At 39.6% G+C, this 19,029-nt stretch overlaps 1 protein-coding gene across 1 annotated transcript in view; it reads right to left on the bottom strand.

Annotated features, from left to right (window-relative positions):
* The window catches only part of SACM1L (SAC1 like phosphatidylinositide phosphatase), a 59,906-nt gene that overhangs the window by 17,706 nt on the left and 23,171 nt on the right, over window positions 1–19,029 (bottom strand). The window contains exons 4-11 of the mRNA XM_055343580.1: window positions 18,727–18,854; window positions 15,680–15,829; window positions 13,177–13,236; window positions 12,230–12,263; window positions 6,680–6,781; window positions 4,480–4,565; window positions 3,617–3,703; window positions 3,059–3,127 (exon numbers count right to left, since the gene is read on the bottom strand). Coding sequence (XP_055199555.1) covers window positions 3,059–3,127; window positions 3,617–3,703; window positions 4,480–4,565; window positions 6,680–6,781; window positions 12,230–12,263; window positions 13,177–13,236; window positions 15,680–15,829; window positions 18,727–18,854 — 716 coding nt within the window. The remainder of the gene's footprint in view (window positions 1–3,058; window positions 3,128–3,616; window positions 3,704–4,479; window positions 4,566–6,679; window positions 6,782–12,229; window positions 12,264–13,176; window positions 13,237–15,679; window positions 15,830–18,726; window positions 18,855–19,029) is intronic.

Here is a 19,029-nt window from a genome sequence, read left to right on the forward strand (position 1 = left end):
AAAAAATCAAGGAATACAAACAAAAGATTGGAAAACAAGGCTTATTCAGTGGAGAAGGGTAAACTGACAAAAAACATCCCTGTAGAAGATTTACGAGAAAAAAGGTTTCAAACAAGTGTCTTAAATATGCTCAGAGCTAGAGGAAAACACAAGGTTCAAAAGGAAACCAAGAAAACGGTACATGAACAAATAAAATCATCAGCAAACAAAAATCATTCAAAGGAACTAAACAGTAAGTCTGGAGTTGAAAATGCAAAACAGAAATTAAATATTCACTAGAAGAGTTCAAGAACACATCTGTGCAGGAAGAAAAATGAATCAGCACTTGGAGACAAGACAAATGAACTAACCAAGTCTGAGGAGCAGAAAGAAAAAATGAATGAGGAAAAGTGAACAGAACCTCAGAGAACGTCTGGGACACAACCAGGGGACAATACATTCATTCCAGGTGTCCCAGAAGGAAAAGAGAGAGGAGCTAGAGACCTATTTTAAAGAAAAAAATGGCCCCAAACTTCCCAAATTCGATGAAAAACATAAATCTTCAAATCCAAGAAGATCACTCAATTCCAAGGATGATAAAAGAAACCCACGCCAAGTACATTATAATCAAACTACCAAAAGACAAAGAGAGGATCTTGAAAGCAACAAGAGGGAATACATACAAAGTATTCTCAACAGGATTATAGGCCAATTTCTCTTCAGAAGCCTTGGAGGCCAGAAAGCAATGGACTGATATATGTAAAGTACTGAAAGAAAAAAAGCCTAAACCAAAAATTCTGTATCTGGAAAAATTGTCAAAAATGAGAAAGAAATTAAGACACTCTTGGATAAACAAAAGCAGAGAGAGCTCATTATCACTGGGCCTGCCCTACAAGAAAAACTAACAGGGGTCCTTCAGGTTGAAATGAAAGAATGCTATAAAGCAACCTGAAGCCACACGAAGATATTTAGATCTCCTATAAAGGTAAATACAAGACACAGGCTAATATAAAAGGCAGCATTCCTGTAATCTTGATCTATACCTCCATTTTTTTTTTTTTTATAATCTATGGGACTCAGAAGTCAAATGCATCTAAGAAACTATAAACCTCAGGGAAATATAAATCAAAACCACAATGAGATACCACCTCACACAAGTAAGAATGGCTAAAATTAACAAGACAGAAACAACAAATGTTGGAGAGGATGTGGAGAAAGGGGAACCCTCTTGTACTGTTGGCGGGAATTGCAAACTGGTACAGCCACTCTGGAAAACAGTATGGACGTTCCTCAAGAAATTAAAAATAGAGCTACCCTATGACCCAGCAATTGCACTACTGGTATTTACCCTAAAGATACTGATGCAGTGAAACACCGGGACACCTGCACCCCAATGTTTATAGCAGCAATATCCACAATAGCCAAACTACAGAAGGAGCCACAATGTCCTTCAACAGATGAATGGAAAAGAACATTGGTATATATATACAATGGGATATTACTCAGCCATCAGAAGAGATGAATACTCATGATTTGCTTCGACGCAGATGGAACTGGAGGGTATTCTGCTGAGTAAAACAAGTCAATCGGAGAAAGACAATCATCATATGGCTTCACTCATACGCAGAACATAAGGAGTAGTGAAAGGGACTGACTATAAGGGAAAGGAGGGAAACTGAGTAGGGAAAAATCAGAGAGGAAGACAAACCCTGAGAGACTCCTAACTCTGGGAAACAAAGGGTTGCAGAAGGGGAGGAGGGTAGGGGGATGGGGTCACTGGGTGACAGGCACTAAGGAGGGCACTTGATAGGATGAGCACTGGGTATTATACTGTAGGTTGGCAAATTGAATTTAAATTTTAAAAAAGGAATAAATATTAATCTATGTTACTGGGAACAAAATGTATAAAGATATAATTTGTGACATTAATAACATAAAGGGGAGGGACAAAGCTTTATAGGAGTCAAGTTTTTGTATGCAAACTGAAGTTAGGTTGGCATCAATTCAAATTAAATATTATAAACTTTACAATATTATAGGTAATCCTCATGGCAACCAAAAAGAAAATATCTGTAGAATATACACAAAAGAAAATGAGAAGGTAATCAAAAAACTGAACTACAAAAAATATTTCAGCAGTTGAGCCTTTGGCTCAGGGCGTGATCCTGGAGTCCTGGGATCGAGTCCTGCAACGGGCTCTCTGCAGGGAGCCTGCTTCTCCCTCTGCCTAGTCTCTGCCTCTCTCTCTGTCTCTCATGAATGGGTAACTAAAATCTTAAAAAAAAGAAAATGTAAATCAAAACTACGACATACCACTCCACCCCCATAAAGATGGCTATAATCAAAAAACAAAACAAAACAAATCCTGAAAATAACAAGCGCTGGTGAGGATATGGAGAAAGTAGAACCCTGGTGCACTGCTGATGGGAATGTAAAATGCAGCCACTATGAAAAACAGTACAGGGGTTCCTTAAAAAGTTAAACCTAGAATCACCATATGATCCAGCAATTCAACTTCTAATTACAGCCCTAAAAGAACTGAAAGCAGGGACTCAAATGGATACACAAACACCAATGTTCAGAGCAGCATTATTCATAGTAACTAAAATGTGGAAACAACCCCATGTCCATCAACAGATAAATGGATAAACAAAATAAGGTATCTACAATCGAATGTTATTCAGTCTTCAAAAAAAAAAAAAAAAGGAAATTTTGATACATACTGTAATTTGGATAGATCTTAAAAACATTAAGCTTGGTGAAATAAGCAAGACCCCAAAGGAATCAGTATTATATGATCCCCTATGGGGGGAACCTAGAAGAGGAAAATTTATACAGATAAGAAAGTAGAATAGTTACCAGGGGCTGAGCTGAGAAGGATAATAGGAAGTTATTGTTTAGTGGACACTGAGTTTCTGTTTGGTATGATGAAAAGTTCTGGAAATGGTCAATGGTGACAGCTGCACGACACGGTAAAATACATTAATAATGCCACTTTAAAAATAGTTAAAATAGTAAATGTTGTATTTTTTTTAATTTAGTTTTTTGTTTTGTTCCAAGAAACATGTAAGAAACATACCAGATTGATTATTACTTGTTTTCCATAAATAATTACTTGTGAATCAAAATGCCTTTGGAAACCATCCATCTAGAAAGAGAAAAGAGTTTTTACACTTTACCAGATTACACTATAAGAATATTTTAGAAATCTTTTAAAGTATCTCCTTAAACATCCTGTTTGTATATTCAAGAGACTGACACTAGGACCAGGTCTTCTAGATGTTCTGAATACCACGTAGTAAACAACCATTACAAGCCATTCTATTCTGAGCTACAATACCATACTTTTAATTCTGAACATGACCTCAAAGAGAATACACTAAATGGTATGAAGCTGCAAAGCTACGAGATCTCTAAAATCTGAATTGCCAAACGTGTGATCAACCGCTAGCTTTCTGCATTTCCAACATGGCATCTCTACAGCCTTTGGGTCAGAGGTTCACTAGGTGCTAGGACCAAGGAGAATGGCTGCAGATGCTAGATTCTGACTTGTGAGGAATAACTACATGTTCAATGTGCAAACTATAATGCCATTAAGCTATTTTTAGCTAATGAAAAAAGCACAGAAGATACTCACATGATTCGCTACTTTGTTGATCAGTGGCTGCGGTTTGTACTTGAGGTTTGGTCTTTGAGACCAGAAAACTGGTATTGATCCTCGAGTCTAAAAGAAAAGAGAAATATAAAAAGAAACATACACATAAACTTGTTTTTCTCATCTTGCTTACTGTCAGGTGTGGTTGTGGGTGTGTATCACTGACTACAAAGAAAAAATACAACCTACTATCTCTATGAAAGGTATCTGGGTGTACCTACTCCAAAAGTTCATATTTTATGGGAATACATTTGGAAAGGACTTTTTCCTCCTGATTTTATATACATGTTTACTACTTGGGTAGTAAATGGTTCTGTGTTTCCCCTAAACTCCAAAATAAATCAACTTATGTACAAGTAAAACTTGGTAAGTTATGTCTGTTATGTAATGTGGTATTATGATGAAACTAGAAAACTGCTTTATTCATTCTCAAATGAGTATGTTAAATAATTTATAAATATGCTGAACCACTACTGCTCTGGAGCAGCAAGTAATCCACAACTTTGAAAGGAGGCAACAAGAGACACACTGTCCCACAAAGAAGGGCAGGGCAGGTAAAGCCATCACAAGCTGGCTTCTGTCCCATCACCACTGCCTTGAAGAAGTGGAGAGGGTGAAGGGGATAGGTGGCTGCACCTCCACCACTCTTGGACCTCCTCCCCTCCCCTCCCCTCTCCCAAGGGATTTAATTAATTCAAGGGCAGGAAATATGGGCAGGTAAGAGCCAGGTTAACAGAGTAGCTTTGTTCTGAGGGGACTTTTCCCACATCGTAGACAATGGCATTACTTTAAAAAGCAGGGAAGAGGAGGGAAATCTCAACAACAGGACAGACACATTCACCCACCTGTACGAATGAAGCCCTGCTTCCATTGTAGTGCACAATTTGTTCTGTTTCTACAAAGTTAGCTGCATGACCTTCAGAATCAATTCCTAAATTGAAAAAAAGTTAAAGTTAACTATATTTATTATATGAGAAACACATCAGAAGCTCACTAATTTAGTTTAACTTGGAAAGAAGTAAGTGAGTTCAAGTTAGTGGAAAAGTACTCGTAAAAATAAATTTCCGAAAAATGCATACATCATCAGAAAGCTAACAGGAGCTCACTCACTGCAACAGGCTTACAGGAGCATAGTAAGGATCAATTAATAATCAGATGACGTTGGCTGCTATTTAATATATCAATTATTTATACATACACAATTCCTCTAAAACAGTGTTTCTCAAACTTGAGGAATACTTTCAAGAAAAATGCAATTCTCAAGGACCCCTGAGAGTATGCCCATGGATCCCAATTTGAAAAATACTATTTTGAAAGTTAAAACCATTAAGCACAGTATTAAATGTAAATATTGGTTGTCACAGCAACAGTATTGTTATAATAATGCAAATGGGCCAGCAGATGTTTACAATGATTTTAATTATCAAAATAAGAGCACAAAAACTTTATAATCCTAGAATTCCCATAACTCCATGAACATACCCACAAAGCCTAGTTTGAAAAGCACTGCTCTAGTGTTTAGTCCTGATACTCGTTAGTCTTCAATTATCTGAAGCAATCCTCTACAACCCTGTTCATAAAGTCTATTTGTACAACAAAAAGCTGGCAAAGGCAACTTTCAAGCTAGTCCCTGACTCAAATGACCACATTATCTAAAGAAGTCAATAGATTTTATTTTTAACCACCTCAAATTATTTCTTAACATCCTTTCTCTTTGATCTATTTCTCAAACATAACACTTTTAGGTGAGGTAGGTGGTTAACAGTGACAGGGACAAAATTACTGAGTCCAATCAGCAAGGCAATGCTTTCTCAATACCTTCTAAAATTACCTGTCAGAAGCATCCTATACTTGGTTCTTTCCGTAATTCTCATTAAGGAATATTTTTAGAAGTGAGAATGAGACTGGTGGGGGTGGAGGTGCTGGAAAGGGGGTGGCCAGGGGAAGGGGAGGCAGACCTTTACGAAATGATTTCCAAGGTACAGGGAATTTTAAAAAGAAGAAAAATCAAGGGCAAGAAAATATGCAGAGTATACAACCAATGCCTACAAAAGTGGGGAGGGGGGGCACACACAACCTTAACAGTATAAAAATGATCCAGAAGGATAAATAAGAAGCTAACAACTGATCAGCTGCTAGGGAAGTTAAGATGCAGCAGATGGGCTCAAAGATGAGAAATATTTTTTTATTGCCTACCTCTTTATATTTCTTGATGCCTGAACTATGTGAACCTATTATCTATTCAAAAGCTTTAATTATAAATATGTCTCCATCCAAGAAAATCTAGTTATGAAGGAGCTTACTCCAATTCTGGTCCTATGATTTTGACCAGGGCCCTTACTAAATGCCTTTCTTCTTTTGCCTATACTACCTGTAATAAGGGAATAATCTTTACAACTTTGTGGCCTAAAACTTCTACAATTTCTCTAATGGCCGACAAGATTTTATTCTGATATATATGGCCACAGGATTTTATTCTGATTTTCTGGCAGAAAGAAAAGAGAAAAGAAAAGAAAAAAGAAAAAGTTAAGAAAAATCTCCTTTTCAGAATGCCAGTAATTTTTAAGGCAGATTTTAAAAGCATGGTTTAAGCAAATTAGTATGTTGCTAGTACAAATCCTAGTAAATGCTCAAAACGAAAATCTTTAAAGTTGAAGGCATAAAGTCAAATATCTAGCTTTATGCATGCAAAAAACCCAAGAGCAATAAAAGAAAAATACTTTTTGATGTGAGTTTAGGTTACTGAAACTACACTGAGTTCAGCTGGCCTTCAGACATCCAGCAAACAACATGAATGAGTTCTCTTAAAGCAGTAAGAAGCAGCCTATGGGGTCTCATGAACATTTGCAATGTAACTACAGTACAGTAAAGCACAGAAAACCTACCTAATTATTATAATGAAGCAGGAGATAAATATTTAGTGAGGCTATCAAATGATAATGAGAATAAAATACAAAAGGTTACATTCATGTCACCATATGACAAAACATTAATTAGTCATAGATATAACCCAATATTGAATCACACGGACACAATTAATCTCACCTCTTACATAATAGCGCACACCAGCTCTGAAACAACTTCTCCTGGAGATGAGAATCCAATCAAAGTATTTTCCATTAATAGAACATGAGTGCATAGTAATAACTTAGATACATTAAGAAAAATATAACATTTATAAACATCATAGGTATTATTTCCAGATTACATTTGAAAATGTACTCTAGCAAGAATGACTCCATCCTCAGGAAAAAAACGGACCAAGAATGTATCATCTTTTTGGGTTCCTCCCTCTGCCCTTCCCCCTACCTGTGCTCTCAAAAAATGAAAAATTTTTTAAAAATATGATTTCCTTTCCCTGCTGTCCTCAAGCACTTTCTAAAAGTAAAATATTACCCACATTACCAAAAAACCCTCCTTTAAATGAAAACATAAATTTAAAATAGCTTCGCCTCCAAGTAAGAAATGGAAAAGGGGGGGGTACTAGGCTACTGCAATTAAAACACACACACACACATAAATATACATGCATAATTACAAATATAAATTAACCAAAACAGTTGGAATGCATATGAAGATTTACAGATCAAACTGTGAATTCAGGATTATCCAGAAACAAATTTTGATTCTTTTTTCTTGAAACAGGAAAAGTGAAACTGAATATGAAAAAAAAAAAAAGGTATCTCCCTCAAAAGCTTTTCTTGATATAAAATTATCTCCCTAATGACTGTAACAAGTGCTTTGCACTGGCTCACTGCAGCTCAGGAGCTCTATCCCAACGAACCCTCAGGACACAGACTTCTCACCACCTCATGCCAGAATAAAGGGTTGCAGAAGCCTATAGAGATGCAAACCTCTTACATTAAAACGATGTTATTAGAAAATATAATGATTGGAAAAGGATACACAATGTATCTAAATATTTACAAAGAGAGTCCTGTCTGGGGAGCTATTGCTTCCCAGATGGAGAATTTCTGATTGGGGAGAGGGAGATGGTTTGATGCTCTTTATATGATGTTAGGAAAGAGATGCCACTTACTAAGCTATATAGTCAGAATTGGTTAAAATGGCCAGTTTCAGTTACATATGACTAATCATAACAAAAATCACTAAACCTGCTCACATTCACCTACATGCGCACCCCTAGCACCTCTGAAGCACCCAGAGCAGTCACTCCTCTGCATCTAGCTCCCCTGCTGCCCTCCCAAGTGCGGACCACTAGCCAATCAGTACACGACTCCCTTGCTTGTATTTCTAGTTTTGCCACTGAGCAATCTGTTTAGACTCAACAGTTTACCTTTTTTACATAAATGGAATTATCCTGTGTATGTCTGGGCTTGCTCTGTGTGTTCAACAATATGGGCCTGGGGCTCACTTGCTGCTGTGGTGTATTCTATCCACTGTGGCCACACTAGTTCATCCAGCCTACTGTCCAGGTCGGCTCCAGTTTTTGCTAGCATAAAAGTGCTACAAACAAACATCTCCGCACATAGACATCAGGAAGTGGCTCTAAGGAGTTAAGACTGCAAGGTCATGGAGTATATTCATCACCTGATTTTATTAGAAAATGCCAAATTCTCTTAAGAATTAGTTTGACTTTTCATGTTTACCAAGGCTTGATACCATAACAGAGAGGTTTCGGGCAGCCAGGGTGGCTAAGCAGTTTAGTGCCACCTCCAGCCCAGGGTGTGATCCTGGAGACCTAGAACCGAGTCCCATGTTGGGCTCCCTGCATGGAGCCTGCTTCTCCCTCTGCCTGTGCCTCTGCCTCTCCCTGTGTGTGTCTCTCATGAATAAATAAATAAAATCTTAAAAAAAAAAAAGAAAGACAGGTTTCTTTCATTATCTCAATGGCCTTATTATCTTTCTTCCTTCCTCATTTGTTTGGGATTGCCCTATGCATATTTTTTATATGTAACATTTTTTAACGCAGCTTGATTCATCCATTATACAGCCTAATAGCCTAATAAATTACATATCTATGAATCTACCATCCAACTTCAGAACAGTACCAAAACCCTGAATCTACTTATTTATGTTATTTTCCCATTCTGTCCAAGTGACTTCTTACCTATTCTCAGGAGACCACATTCCTGCCTTTTTAATTTCACCATATGCAAACATGACTTAAAAACGTATGGCTTGCTTATGCATTAGGTTTTATAGAAACAGCACCACATTCTTGATAAATTTCAGTCCTTGTTTATTTCCACCAGTAAGTTCCTAAGATTCATGCTTGGACTGCAGGAGCCAGTAGGCCACCTGTCCTCAGTGCTACCATCTGCAAAGACTATACCTCGAGAGCCCTAACTCTTCCCTGATGGAATTTAAGTCCTTAGTTCCATCCAATGGTGGTGCTGTGAATACTCTTGCAAACCTGCCCTGGTATAAACATACTGGGTGTGCACAGGGGAAGTTCTGGTAAATTCACAAGAGAATGCCAAATCATTTTCAAAATGATGGTACTGAGGGACACCAGCAATATGAATTTCTAATGATTCATCCCTCTCTTTGACCTACTATCATCAGACTTAATGACTCATCCTGAACTCCCAATTCATTTTTCTTTAAAACCCACAGTGCCAGAGCAGAATCCAAGGCAGTATTTATTCATTCATTCACCCATTACATTAAGTATATAGCATAGAATATGAATGACTGCTTTCTGAATCACTTCCTCTGATGACAGGACAGATATACATACACTTCAGAGAATCCAGAAGGCATGGAAGGAACAAGAAGAAAATAAAAACCATACAGCATTCCTCACCATGATCTAACTTTTACCATGTAAATATATTTAGTTCTGGTCTTTATCAATGCGTTATGCCACTCATTGCCCATGCCACACCTTCTCAACCTCCAACACACCTCCTCCCTCATCCCACTCACCCAACTGACATTGCCTCCTGTTCCTTTGTGGAAATAAAAGCCATCCCCATCTACCAGCCAGTATCCACATCCATGTGTCTGCTTCCCTTCCTGGTGGAGGAGGACCTGAGCACTAGACTCTACCTGTCACACACTCAAGGATGTCAGACTGTGCTCTCTCCTTCTGTGAATACCTCTCATCAGTGATATCCCTCATTTCAGGAGGAAAAGCAGGGGAGCAGGTACCTAACCTCCTTCTCGAATGCTCACATTTAGCCAACCAGAAGCGTACCAGCTGATTACCCCCTGTGCCTTCAAACAGTTTTTTCATTTGCTTGTGGGACACCGCTTTCACTTGGGTGCTTCCCCTCTTCCTCACTGCCTTTTGCTGGTTCATCTTCATTTCTCCTGTCCTTTCAGTTCACTCACACTGGTTCTCCCACTTTGTCCTCACTGAGGCCAACTAGTCTGTGGCTCTAGCATTTCTTCACCATCTAGAACTCCATTTAGGCCATCTTCTTTCTCCAGGCCTTTTCTTTTCTCTAGATGCATTCCTTCCTTTGATGAGTTCATCAGCTTCGTGGCTTTAAATGCCATCTGTGCCTAGAAGACTCTCAAGTTTATACCTGTAACATGACCTTCCCTCGTAAACTCCCGCCCCATTACTCCATCTGCTTCCATGGCATCTCTACTTGGAAGTTAGAGAAATCTCAAGCTTAGCAAGTCCCAGTGTAACTCTGGATATTCTGGCCCTACTCCCACCTCCAGACTTTTCTGCATGTCAATGGACGGCTTCCTTCTACCTACTCCAGCCAGAAACCTTAGATTCATACTAAATCCCCTTCTTTCGTAACCTAGGTACAATTTGTCAGAAAAGTCTACAAAGTCTACCCTCAAGACAAGTCTGGAACCAGACCATTTCCACCACCATCACTGTTACCATCCTGGCCCCAAGCACCACTGCTTCTCACACATGGATTAGTGCAACTGCCTCTAATTAGTCCTTATATTCTCTCATGTTCGCCTCTGGCCTGTTCTCCACACTACTGTCAGTGATCCTGTCTTACCTACCATGCCAATCCTCTACCTGGATCCCCAGTTTCTCACTACAGTTACAGTACAAAGTCCACAAAGGCCCTGCATAACCTAGACCGGCTCCTTCCCTGCAGTGGCTCCCACTTCTCCCTGTCCACCCTGGCTGCCCCAGCATGCTCCTGCCTCAATCTGTTCTTTTTCCATTCTCTGTATACACACCAAACACTGAAACTATGTTAACCAGAGGCTTATTTAAAGCTTTAGATTTTTTTTTTAAATTTATTTATTCATGAGAGACAGAGGGAGAGAGAGGCACAAAGACACAGGCAGAGGGAGAAGCAGGCTCCATGCAGGGAGCCTGACGTGGGACTCCATCCCGGGTCTCCAGGATCACGCCCTGGGCGGAAGGTGGCGCTAAACCGCTGAGCCACCAGAGCTGCCCTAAAACTTTAGATTTAAAGCTAAACAAATGGATAGGCTGTTTCTAAAATCTCCAAGACAAACTGCTCCATAACTCATTTAATTACAGTCCATTCACAATTTCATTTTGGAAACAAACACATAAACATGCATAATTGGCCCAAACCTCTTAAAGCACCACCTAAATTCATTGCTTATTTTAGTCTTAGGGGAACTCAAAAATATTCCAGGAAGGGGAGGGAGACACAGGATAAACAAGAGCTTTTATCCCCAGTGTTTCTATGAAAGATGTTTCCCCTCCATATTTCTTTGCTTTTAGGTAGAACAAGAATAATTTAATTTGAAGAAATCATATTAACATAATGAACAAATAAATCACACACTGTTTCCATAATAACCTTCTTGGACGTATGTGACATACAAAGATTATTTCTGCAGGAAGAGCACAGTGCTGATTACAGGTGCTCATCAGCTACCTGTCTCCTATCAGCCAGCTCACTCTGCTTCCCTGTTTCTAGAATAATGTCTATGATAAATTATTTAAATGAACTTACAATTAGACGATGACTATTTGCATTTGTACAGACTTTCCTGCATACTGGTACACATCTTTGTGTACCATCTATTCTCATTTTGTTCTGTGGTTATTTCAAATGACAAATATGATTTTTAATTTCAATTCTCCTCTCCAGGTCACCCCAGTTTGTGAATCTAACTACTTTAAGGGAAAGGGAAAGTTTTCATTTCAATAGCCAGGTTCAAACTACTCTTGTTTATTGGTACAAAGTCTAATAAAAGACAAAACACAGTCTGCATATTCCTTCTTTAAACCATCAGCCCCAGAACTCTTGAACAGAGACAATAATTTTATCTCAAGAGTTCATTTAAAAAAAAGGGAAGGGGGGGTCACCTATTACCAGTATTCTAAGATTTTTTTTAAAGATTTTTAATTTACTGATTCATGAGAGAGGCAGAGACACAGGCAGAGAGAGAAGTAGACTCCATGAAGGGAGACCCATGTGGGACTCAATCCCAAGACTCCAGGATCACGCCCTGAGCCCAAGACAGACGCTCAAACACTGAGCCACCCCAGCGTCCCTCAGTATTCTAAGATTTTATGTTAATGGGTATGATTTATTATCAAAAGCAATTTCTATTAATTCAAAAAACACTCTCCTCATACAACTGAGGTTGTTCCTAAACCTGCCTCATACTAAAACTGAATTAAAGACTGCCAGATAACTAAAGAGTGATACTATGTAAGGATACAGCCATGTAATACTGGAAGAGCAAACCGATGGACCTAAAATGAAGAGAGACATTACATTTAGGAATACACATGGTTCTTAAAAAAAAAAAAAAAAAAAAAAGGAATATATATGGTCCTAAAATAAAAGGTGCTGCATAAAACAGTTTTATATTCTATAAAAATATTTGTGCATTATGGAGGTAACATACAAATACAATGAGGTATCAAGCTTATGGTTAACTTTATTTTTTTTAAAATGTCTCTAATGTACCCTTGTCTTTCCAATTAAAAAACAGTTTAAGCATGTGATACCATCATTTGGGCTTACATATTCAGGTCTTGGAACACTAATAAAACTGCATGAAGCTGCCAAACTTCTACCTCCCTCCCTGTCAGACTTTGCCTATAACAATTCCACTGATTCAGGGAAAAGAAACACCTGTGCTGTCTGCAGCTCAAACTCCTTTTTCAAAAGCAAAGCAAAGCAAATGACGAGAAATAAAGACCCGAGGCAAATCTATGTAACTAGATTCAATATGCAATGCTTCCCGGCTGGGTGTCCCTGTTCACCCACATTTGTACAAACTAAGGACAGAGGGAGATGACATCCAAACATGTCTCTCCTGGGTGACTCAAGACAAATTCAGAGCTCTGCACTGGCCCGGGGACCTCCTGGGGCCCCTGATTTCTCCACTACTCACCCACCAAAACCCATCCTCTCTTATTCACAGAAAGCAATGTATTTTTACATAAGTATTTTTTTAAGGCTTCTATAGAAGATGAGAGTAAAACTGGGCTTCTTCAGAACAATGCGAGGGGGAGACCTATCCAAGCTTTGTAAGTTATAAACTGAGTTAAATCAGACTAATTTACCAAAATCCCAGGTGATTAGGCAGCCATTTCACATATGTATCCAAGTAGAACCTGGATTGTAACAAATAAGCAGGTTTTATGTAGTGTCCATTACCTCTGGCTGAGCAGAAAGTTCTCTTAGAAGATGACCATTCCATACAAACCGCTGATCTGCCTGAGAGAGAAGATTTAAAATCAATAAAGTATCTCCTGCCCACCCAAGTTTCTACAGAAAGAGAACTATTAACAATCAATGTCTCCACCTGGTGGCTACACGTAGGTCTTCCTCTCAAATCAGCCCTCCCTCTGGGTGAATCCCATCCCACTGGCTCAGGCCAGTGCTGTGGGCCCAGACAGAAACCTGGGAGTCCTTTGGGGTCTGTCTCGCTCTCTTATCTGTAGTCAACTGCCAAGTCCTAAATCTCCTTCCAAATCCGCCCCCTCTCCTCCATCTCTGCTCCCACCGCCCTGGCTAGCACCTGACTCCTTCTTCTCACTACCGCAGGTTCCTGGGCTTCAAGTCCTGGCTTTGCTCTTCTCACCCATCCCTCCACATGCTGCCAGCAGGGACTCTCTCACACCACCTGTCTCCTGTCTGCTGGGAATTCTTCACTGGCTCGCTGTCACCTGCAGAACAAAACCTCTGCATGGCCTACCCAGTGCTGGGATCTCTGGCCACTGACTTTCAGACTATAAATACAGGGGACGTTCCCTCAACACCACAGGAGATGAACTGACTCTCTCAACTCTCTTTACCAAACACACCAACCAACACTCCCCCACGCTCCTCCACAGCTGACAGTCCCGGGGTGTGGCTCTGGCAGGGAATGGCTCTGGTGGCCACAGTCAGCCCCAGGGCACACTTCCAGGCTCAGGTGTGTGCTCCCAGTTGCTCTGTGCCAGCTGCACCTGTTATTCATCATTACACAATCAAACTAAATGTCTTATACATCAATGAGATGGGACTTAAAAACAAACTACTTTTTTTTTATAAAGCTGAATGATATGTGGAACTTAAAGTGATCAAAGGCAAGCTAAAACAATACTGCTGTTGGATCCAGAGGAGGAGTGGCAGCTCTAGAAGGTTAGAGAAACACAGTCAAAATCTACAGGATTCTGCAAACACATCACTTTGTGGGTGTCCAAACCTATACAGACTCAAACTGGAAAGTGTTATGGATGTACTCTGCACAGGAATCAAGGAACCCAAAACAAAGAAAAGCTTAGAGTCCTATACCAAAATATCGACCAGTCAGTGTAAATTTTACGTTTTAAGTTAGACAAAATGTTTAAGGTACGTATGGTTCATTTATCACTGTCTTGATTTCCTACATTAACGTTAATGCACTCCTGATTAGCTGACAAATTCCCTTCCCAACATGTGAGATGGCTCTGTTTCTCATTTCACTGCCACCATCTCTGCCTGGGACCCTCCCTCTCCCACTGTGCCCTGAGCAAGGCATTCAGTCTCTGCTGAGAAGTACCTTCCTGTGTAAAGTCATCCCCAGCTCCCCCAGACCCAGTGAGACCCCAACTTCCTTTGGGATCCCACCCCATTTTGGTACACAGTCCTATGACATTAACTGTCCCTTATTTTGTGACTGCCCAGACTTCTGCTTCCCCAGTAGACTGCAGGCTCCCACCTGGGGCCATCCTTTTCATTCTGTGTCCCTGCTGGCTAATACAGTACCTGGTACACAGTAGGTATCTGAGAGACATCTGACTAACAAATGGAGAATGCAGCATAGCAACTGCTTTTAAAAGCAACAGTCTCTAGTTAAAAGCCAAACTGCTTGATTGCTTAGCTTACATCTAAATTTACATCCAAGCCTACATATAATTTTACTAGATTACAGTATAAAATCTTAAAAGAACCAGTAAACTAAAACACTGATTTAGGCTGAACTGTACGAAATTATCATTTTTACTGGTCAAAATGGTCAATTATTGGCAATTTCATAGGATCTAGCCTAATAGGTAACAGACAGCGACCTTTTAAATTCTGTCTGCCCCCTAAATACACCTACGGTTTGTTACTAAAAAAATCCAGGCAGCAATTATCCAGGTTCCTGAACAGCAGGAATTTTAGGATGATATCATCTGAGATCTAGTTTCAAAGATACACTCATATTTAAGAAGGGGGGGGGGCAAAATAACAACAACAACAAAAAACCCCACCTTAAACAAAACAGTATTTTCCAAGTTCTTAAATCAGTTCTTACTTTTCTAGTTGCAAAAACTATAAATAACACCACTGCATAAAGAATATCACCTGCTGGAACATTAATTTTACAAGTCTAATTATGCTGTTAACATTAATAACTGCTATGCTACAGAACACTGAGAGCCAGGAAACTACCAACATGTCTGTTTACACTGAATTTCTGAATACTTACACCACTGGCTCTCAATCCTGTCTGTGTAACACTCGCAGATTCTGGGATCCTGAATTTGCAACTGTGATGGATATCGAGAACATGTTGTGTTTTCAACCCCACATGTGAGCCTGATATAGCCATAACTGAGAAAAATCAATAATACTTTTATGGATGACAGAAATATGCCCCTTAAAAAAAACAAAAACAAAGTAAGTAAAAATAACTGAAGGTGAAGCTTACCCTTTCCAAGAGACTCATTTCTTGGAATTCTGGACTAGTGTTGGACAGCCGCTGCAAAGTATGGGTCAAATCATATGTTGTTGAGAAGTAAAACCCATCCACGTTCAGGACATGGTTGATCATTGCTAGGAAAGTTTTATTATCTTGTAACTGTAAACAGAGGGGAGGGACAAACATCAGTCTGCTTCACACTTGAAAAACGGGATCTGCACAGCTCTGTAAGCCAGCTGGCCCTGTTAAAGACCATGGAAGGTGACCCAGAGAGAATGCTCACCACGTCCCCAGGGCCTAGGCCAGCTCCTGACCCGCAGAAGGAGTTCAATAAACAGCAAATGGTGTTGCTACCTTAACTGATGGGGTACAACTGTTGCCCTACAGCAGCCTTCAGCTTTTGCTCTAAGAGGCAGAAGTTATTTTAACAAAACATCACTGCCTTAGGTGATGACCGCCTAAGTTCCAGATCCTTTAGAGACTCTCTTGCATCCTTACAACAAACCCTGTGGGTTACTATGATTACTCTCACTTGATAAGTGAAAAACATGAAGTCAGGAAGGCCCAAAAACACAGCAAGTAAATAACAAGGGAATAATACCATCCTTCTTCCTAAAGAAACTTTACGGGGCTGGATGAGAATTAAATTTTTTGTAAATGAAAAGACTAAGAAGAAAAATCCAGATAAATAAAGATAATACTCATCTTTATTTTCTGATAATTATTTTAGCTGGCTTTCCCAATGAATACCAAGATTGACATTGATTTTCATCCTTCCTTTAAAAAATAACTGATAATGTCTGGTAATGTTTAATGGATTATCAAATGATTAACATGTTAACCTACATGTTACAAACCTACATACTATGAAATTTTTAATTTGGGCTCATACTTTTTTTAAAAAAAAAGGTACAAGCAAAACATGCAGCGAGCAATGTTAGAATTCGTTGCATGGCCTGACAACCAAGTGTAGCAATCAAGAAGAAACTGCTCAGGTAAATATTACTGGGTTATTAATAAATACAGTCATTTTTATTGCTTACTTACCATGTCTTATAGGAGTGAATATATTGATCTACATAGAATCTTTTCTACACCCTAACCAATTGTCTTACACCTTTAAAAAAAAAAGATTTATTTATCTTAGAGGGAGAATGTGCAAGAGAGCATAAGTGGCGATGGGAGGAGGGCAAGAGGAGAGATGGGGGGGGAGGGAGACAGAGAGAAAGAGACAGAAAGAGAATCTCACACAGGCTCCCTGCTGAGCATAGAACCAAACACAGGGCACAATCCCAGGACCTTGAGATCATGACCCAAGCGAAAACCAAGAGTCAGACACTCAGCTGAATGAGCCACCCCCAGGTGCCCCTAACTGTCATAAACCTTTCTAAGTCTGGACTGGCTTCCAACATCTTATCCTTTGCACTCTCAAGGTCATAGAATACCCCAGAGAGTTCCCTTCCTATGAAGTCTGTCACTGACATCACTTCCTCAGGGGCATCTTCAACCTTCTCATCACAACCGAATCATCAAGAATGCAGAGAAGTTCACCTTCACCAAGACTTCTGGCTGTGTACCAGAACCTTGTGAAAGGCAAGTGCCGCATTCCTAAGGTCGGCTGCATCTTCTCTACCCCACCTATGTTCAATTCAAACTTCATTCTAGAGTCGCTACTTTTTGTTTCTTTGCACTTCCACCTTGCTGGACCAAACTTTATCTTACATACCATGGTAACTTAAATTTAAACTGTTTTGTTGGGGGACTGCATTCCCTAACAGCTGAGCCAGGATAACTAAAATCCGTGCCTACAGGAATTGTGCTAAAAAGAGGGCTGTGTGTGTGGGCTTTTTAAAAAGATTTTATTCATTTATTCATGAGAGACACAGAAAGAGAGGCAGAGATACAGGCAGAGGGAGAAGTAGGCTCCCTATAGGGAGCCTGATGTGGGACTTGATCCCAGGACCCTGGGATCACGCCCTGAGCCAAAGGCAGACGCTCAATCACTGAGCCACCCAGGTGCCCCTAAAACAGGGACTATCTGGACAGAAACATACATACTTCTATTTACATGTGGTAAACACAACGAATACTTTTTCTCTGGGCAAAGAGGGAACACAACAGGATCAGAGGAACATCAAAGGTATCTCATATTTTATTTCTGGTTGTTGGATATAGGTGCATTTTCTGTTTGTCCTTTTCTCTACATATGAAATTTCATAACTAAAGAATTTGAGTCAGGGGATCCCTGGGTGGCTCAGCAGTTTAGCGCCTGCCTTCAGCCCAGGGTGCGATCCCTAGAATCCCAGGATCAGAGTCCCACATCAGGCTCCCTGCATGGAGCCTGCTTCTCACTCTGCCTGTGTCTCTGCCTCTCTCTGTGTGTCTCTCGTGAATAAATAAATAAAATCTTAAAAAAAAAAGACCTTGAGTCAGTTTAAAAAAAAAAAACAAAAACCAAGGACAATAAAATATATAAAGGACTTTTAAAAACTACATTTATGACTACATATAAAGGCATGTAGAGGGGATGCCTGGGTGGCTCAGTGGTTGAGCATCTGCCTTGGGTTCAGGGCGTGATCCTGGGGTTCCAGGATCGAGTCCCACATCGGGCTCCCTGCGTGGAGCCTGCTTCTCCCTCTGCCTATGTCTCTGCCTCTCTCTCTCCTTGTGTCTCTCGTGAATAAATAAATAAAATCTTGAAAGAAAGAAAGAAAGAAAGAAAGAAAGAAAGAAAGAAAGAAAGAAAGAAAGAGAAGGAAAGAAAGAAGGAAAGAAAGAGAAAGAAAGAAAGAAAGAAAGAAAGAAAGAAAGAAAGAAAGAAAGAAAAAGAAAGAAAGAAAGAAAGAAAGAGAAAGAAAGAAAGAAAGAAAGAAAGAAAGAAAGAAAGAAAGAAAGAAAGAAAGAAAGACAGACATGCAGAGGAACCTTGCTCTCTGGGCTGTTGAAATCATTAGGCTTAAAAGAAATCCATCAAACATTCTTTGTTCCATCCCTCCCATGCCTTGCCCCACCATGGTATTATGTCAGGTTTTGCAATTAGTGATTCCAGTTCTTACCTGAATATCAGTTAAGTGCAACATCGTCTTCTTATAAGAAAGGATGTCAAAATCTGTTGCTTTCCAGATTACGTGATTGAAAAATTCACCTATTTTTGTCTTTTTGGTAATAACAATTAGATAATTACCTGCAAAAAAGCAAAGCCAAACACACATAAATAGAGGCAACTCTAAAGCCAAAAGTGGCACTCCGTATTGTTTAAGCTCCAAAGGTCAGCAGAGTGAGACTGCACTGTGCAATACAGATAAAAGGCCCATGACTTTTTTTAAAGGAAATCTTATGACTTATGACTAGAAAGAACA

The sequence above is a fragment of the Nyctereutes procyonoides genome, unplaced genomic scaffold (assembly GCF_905146905.1).
Source record: "Nyctereutes procyonoides isolate TBG_1078 unplaced genomic scaffold, NYPRO_anot_genome, whole genome shotgun sequence".
In the NCBI taxonomy this organism is placed as follows: domain Eukaryota; kingdom Metazoa; phylum Chordata; class Mammalia; order Carnivora; family Canidae; genus Nyctereutes; species Nyctereutes procyonoides.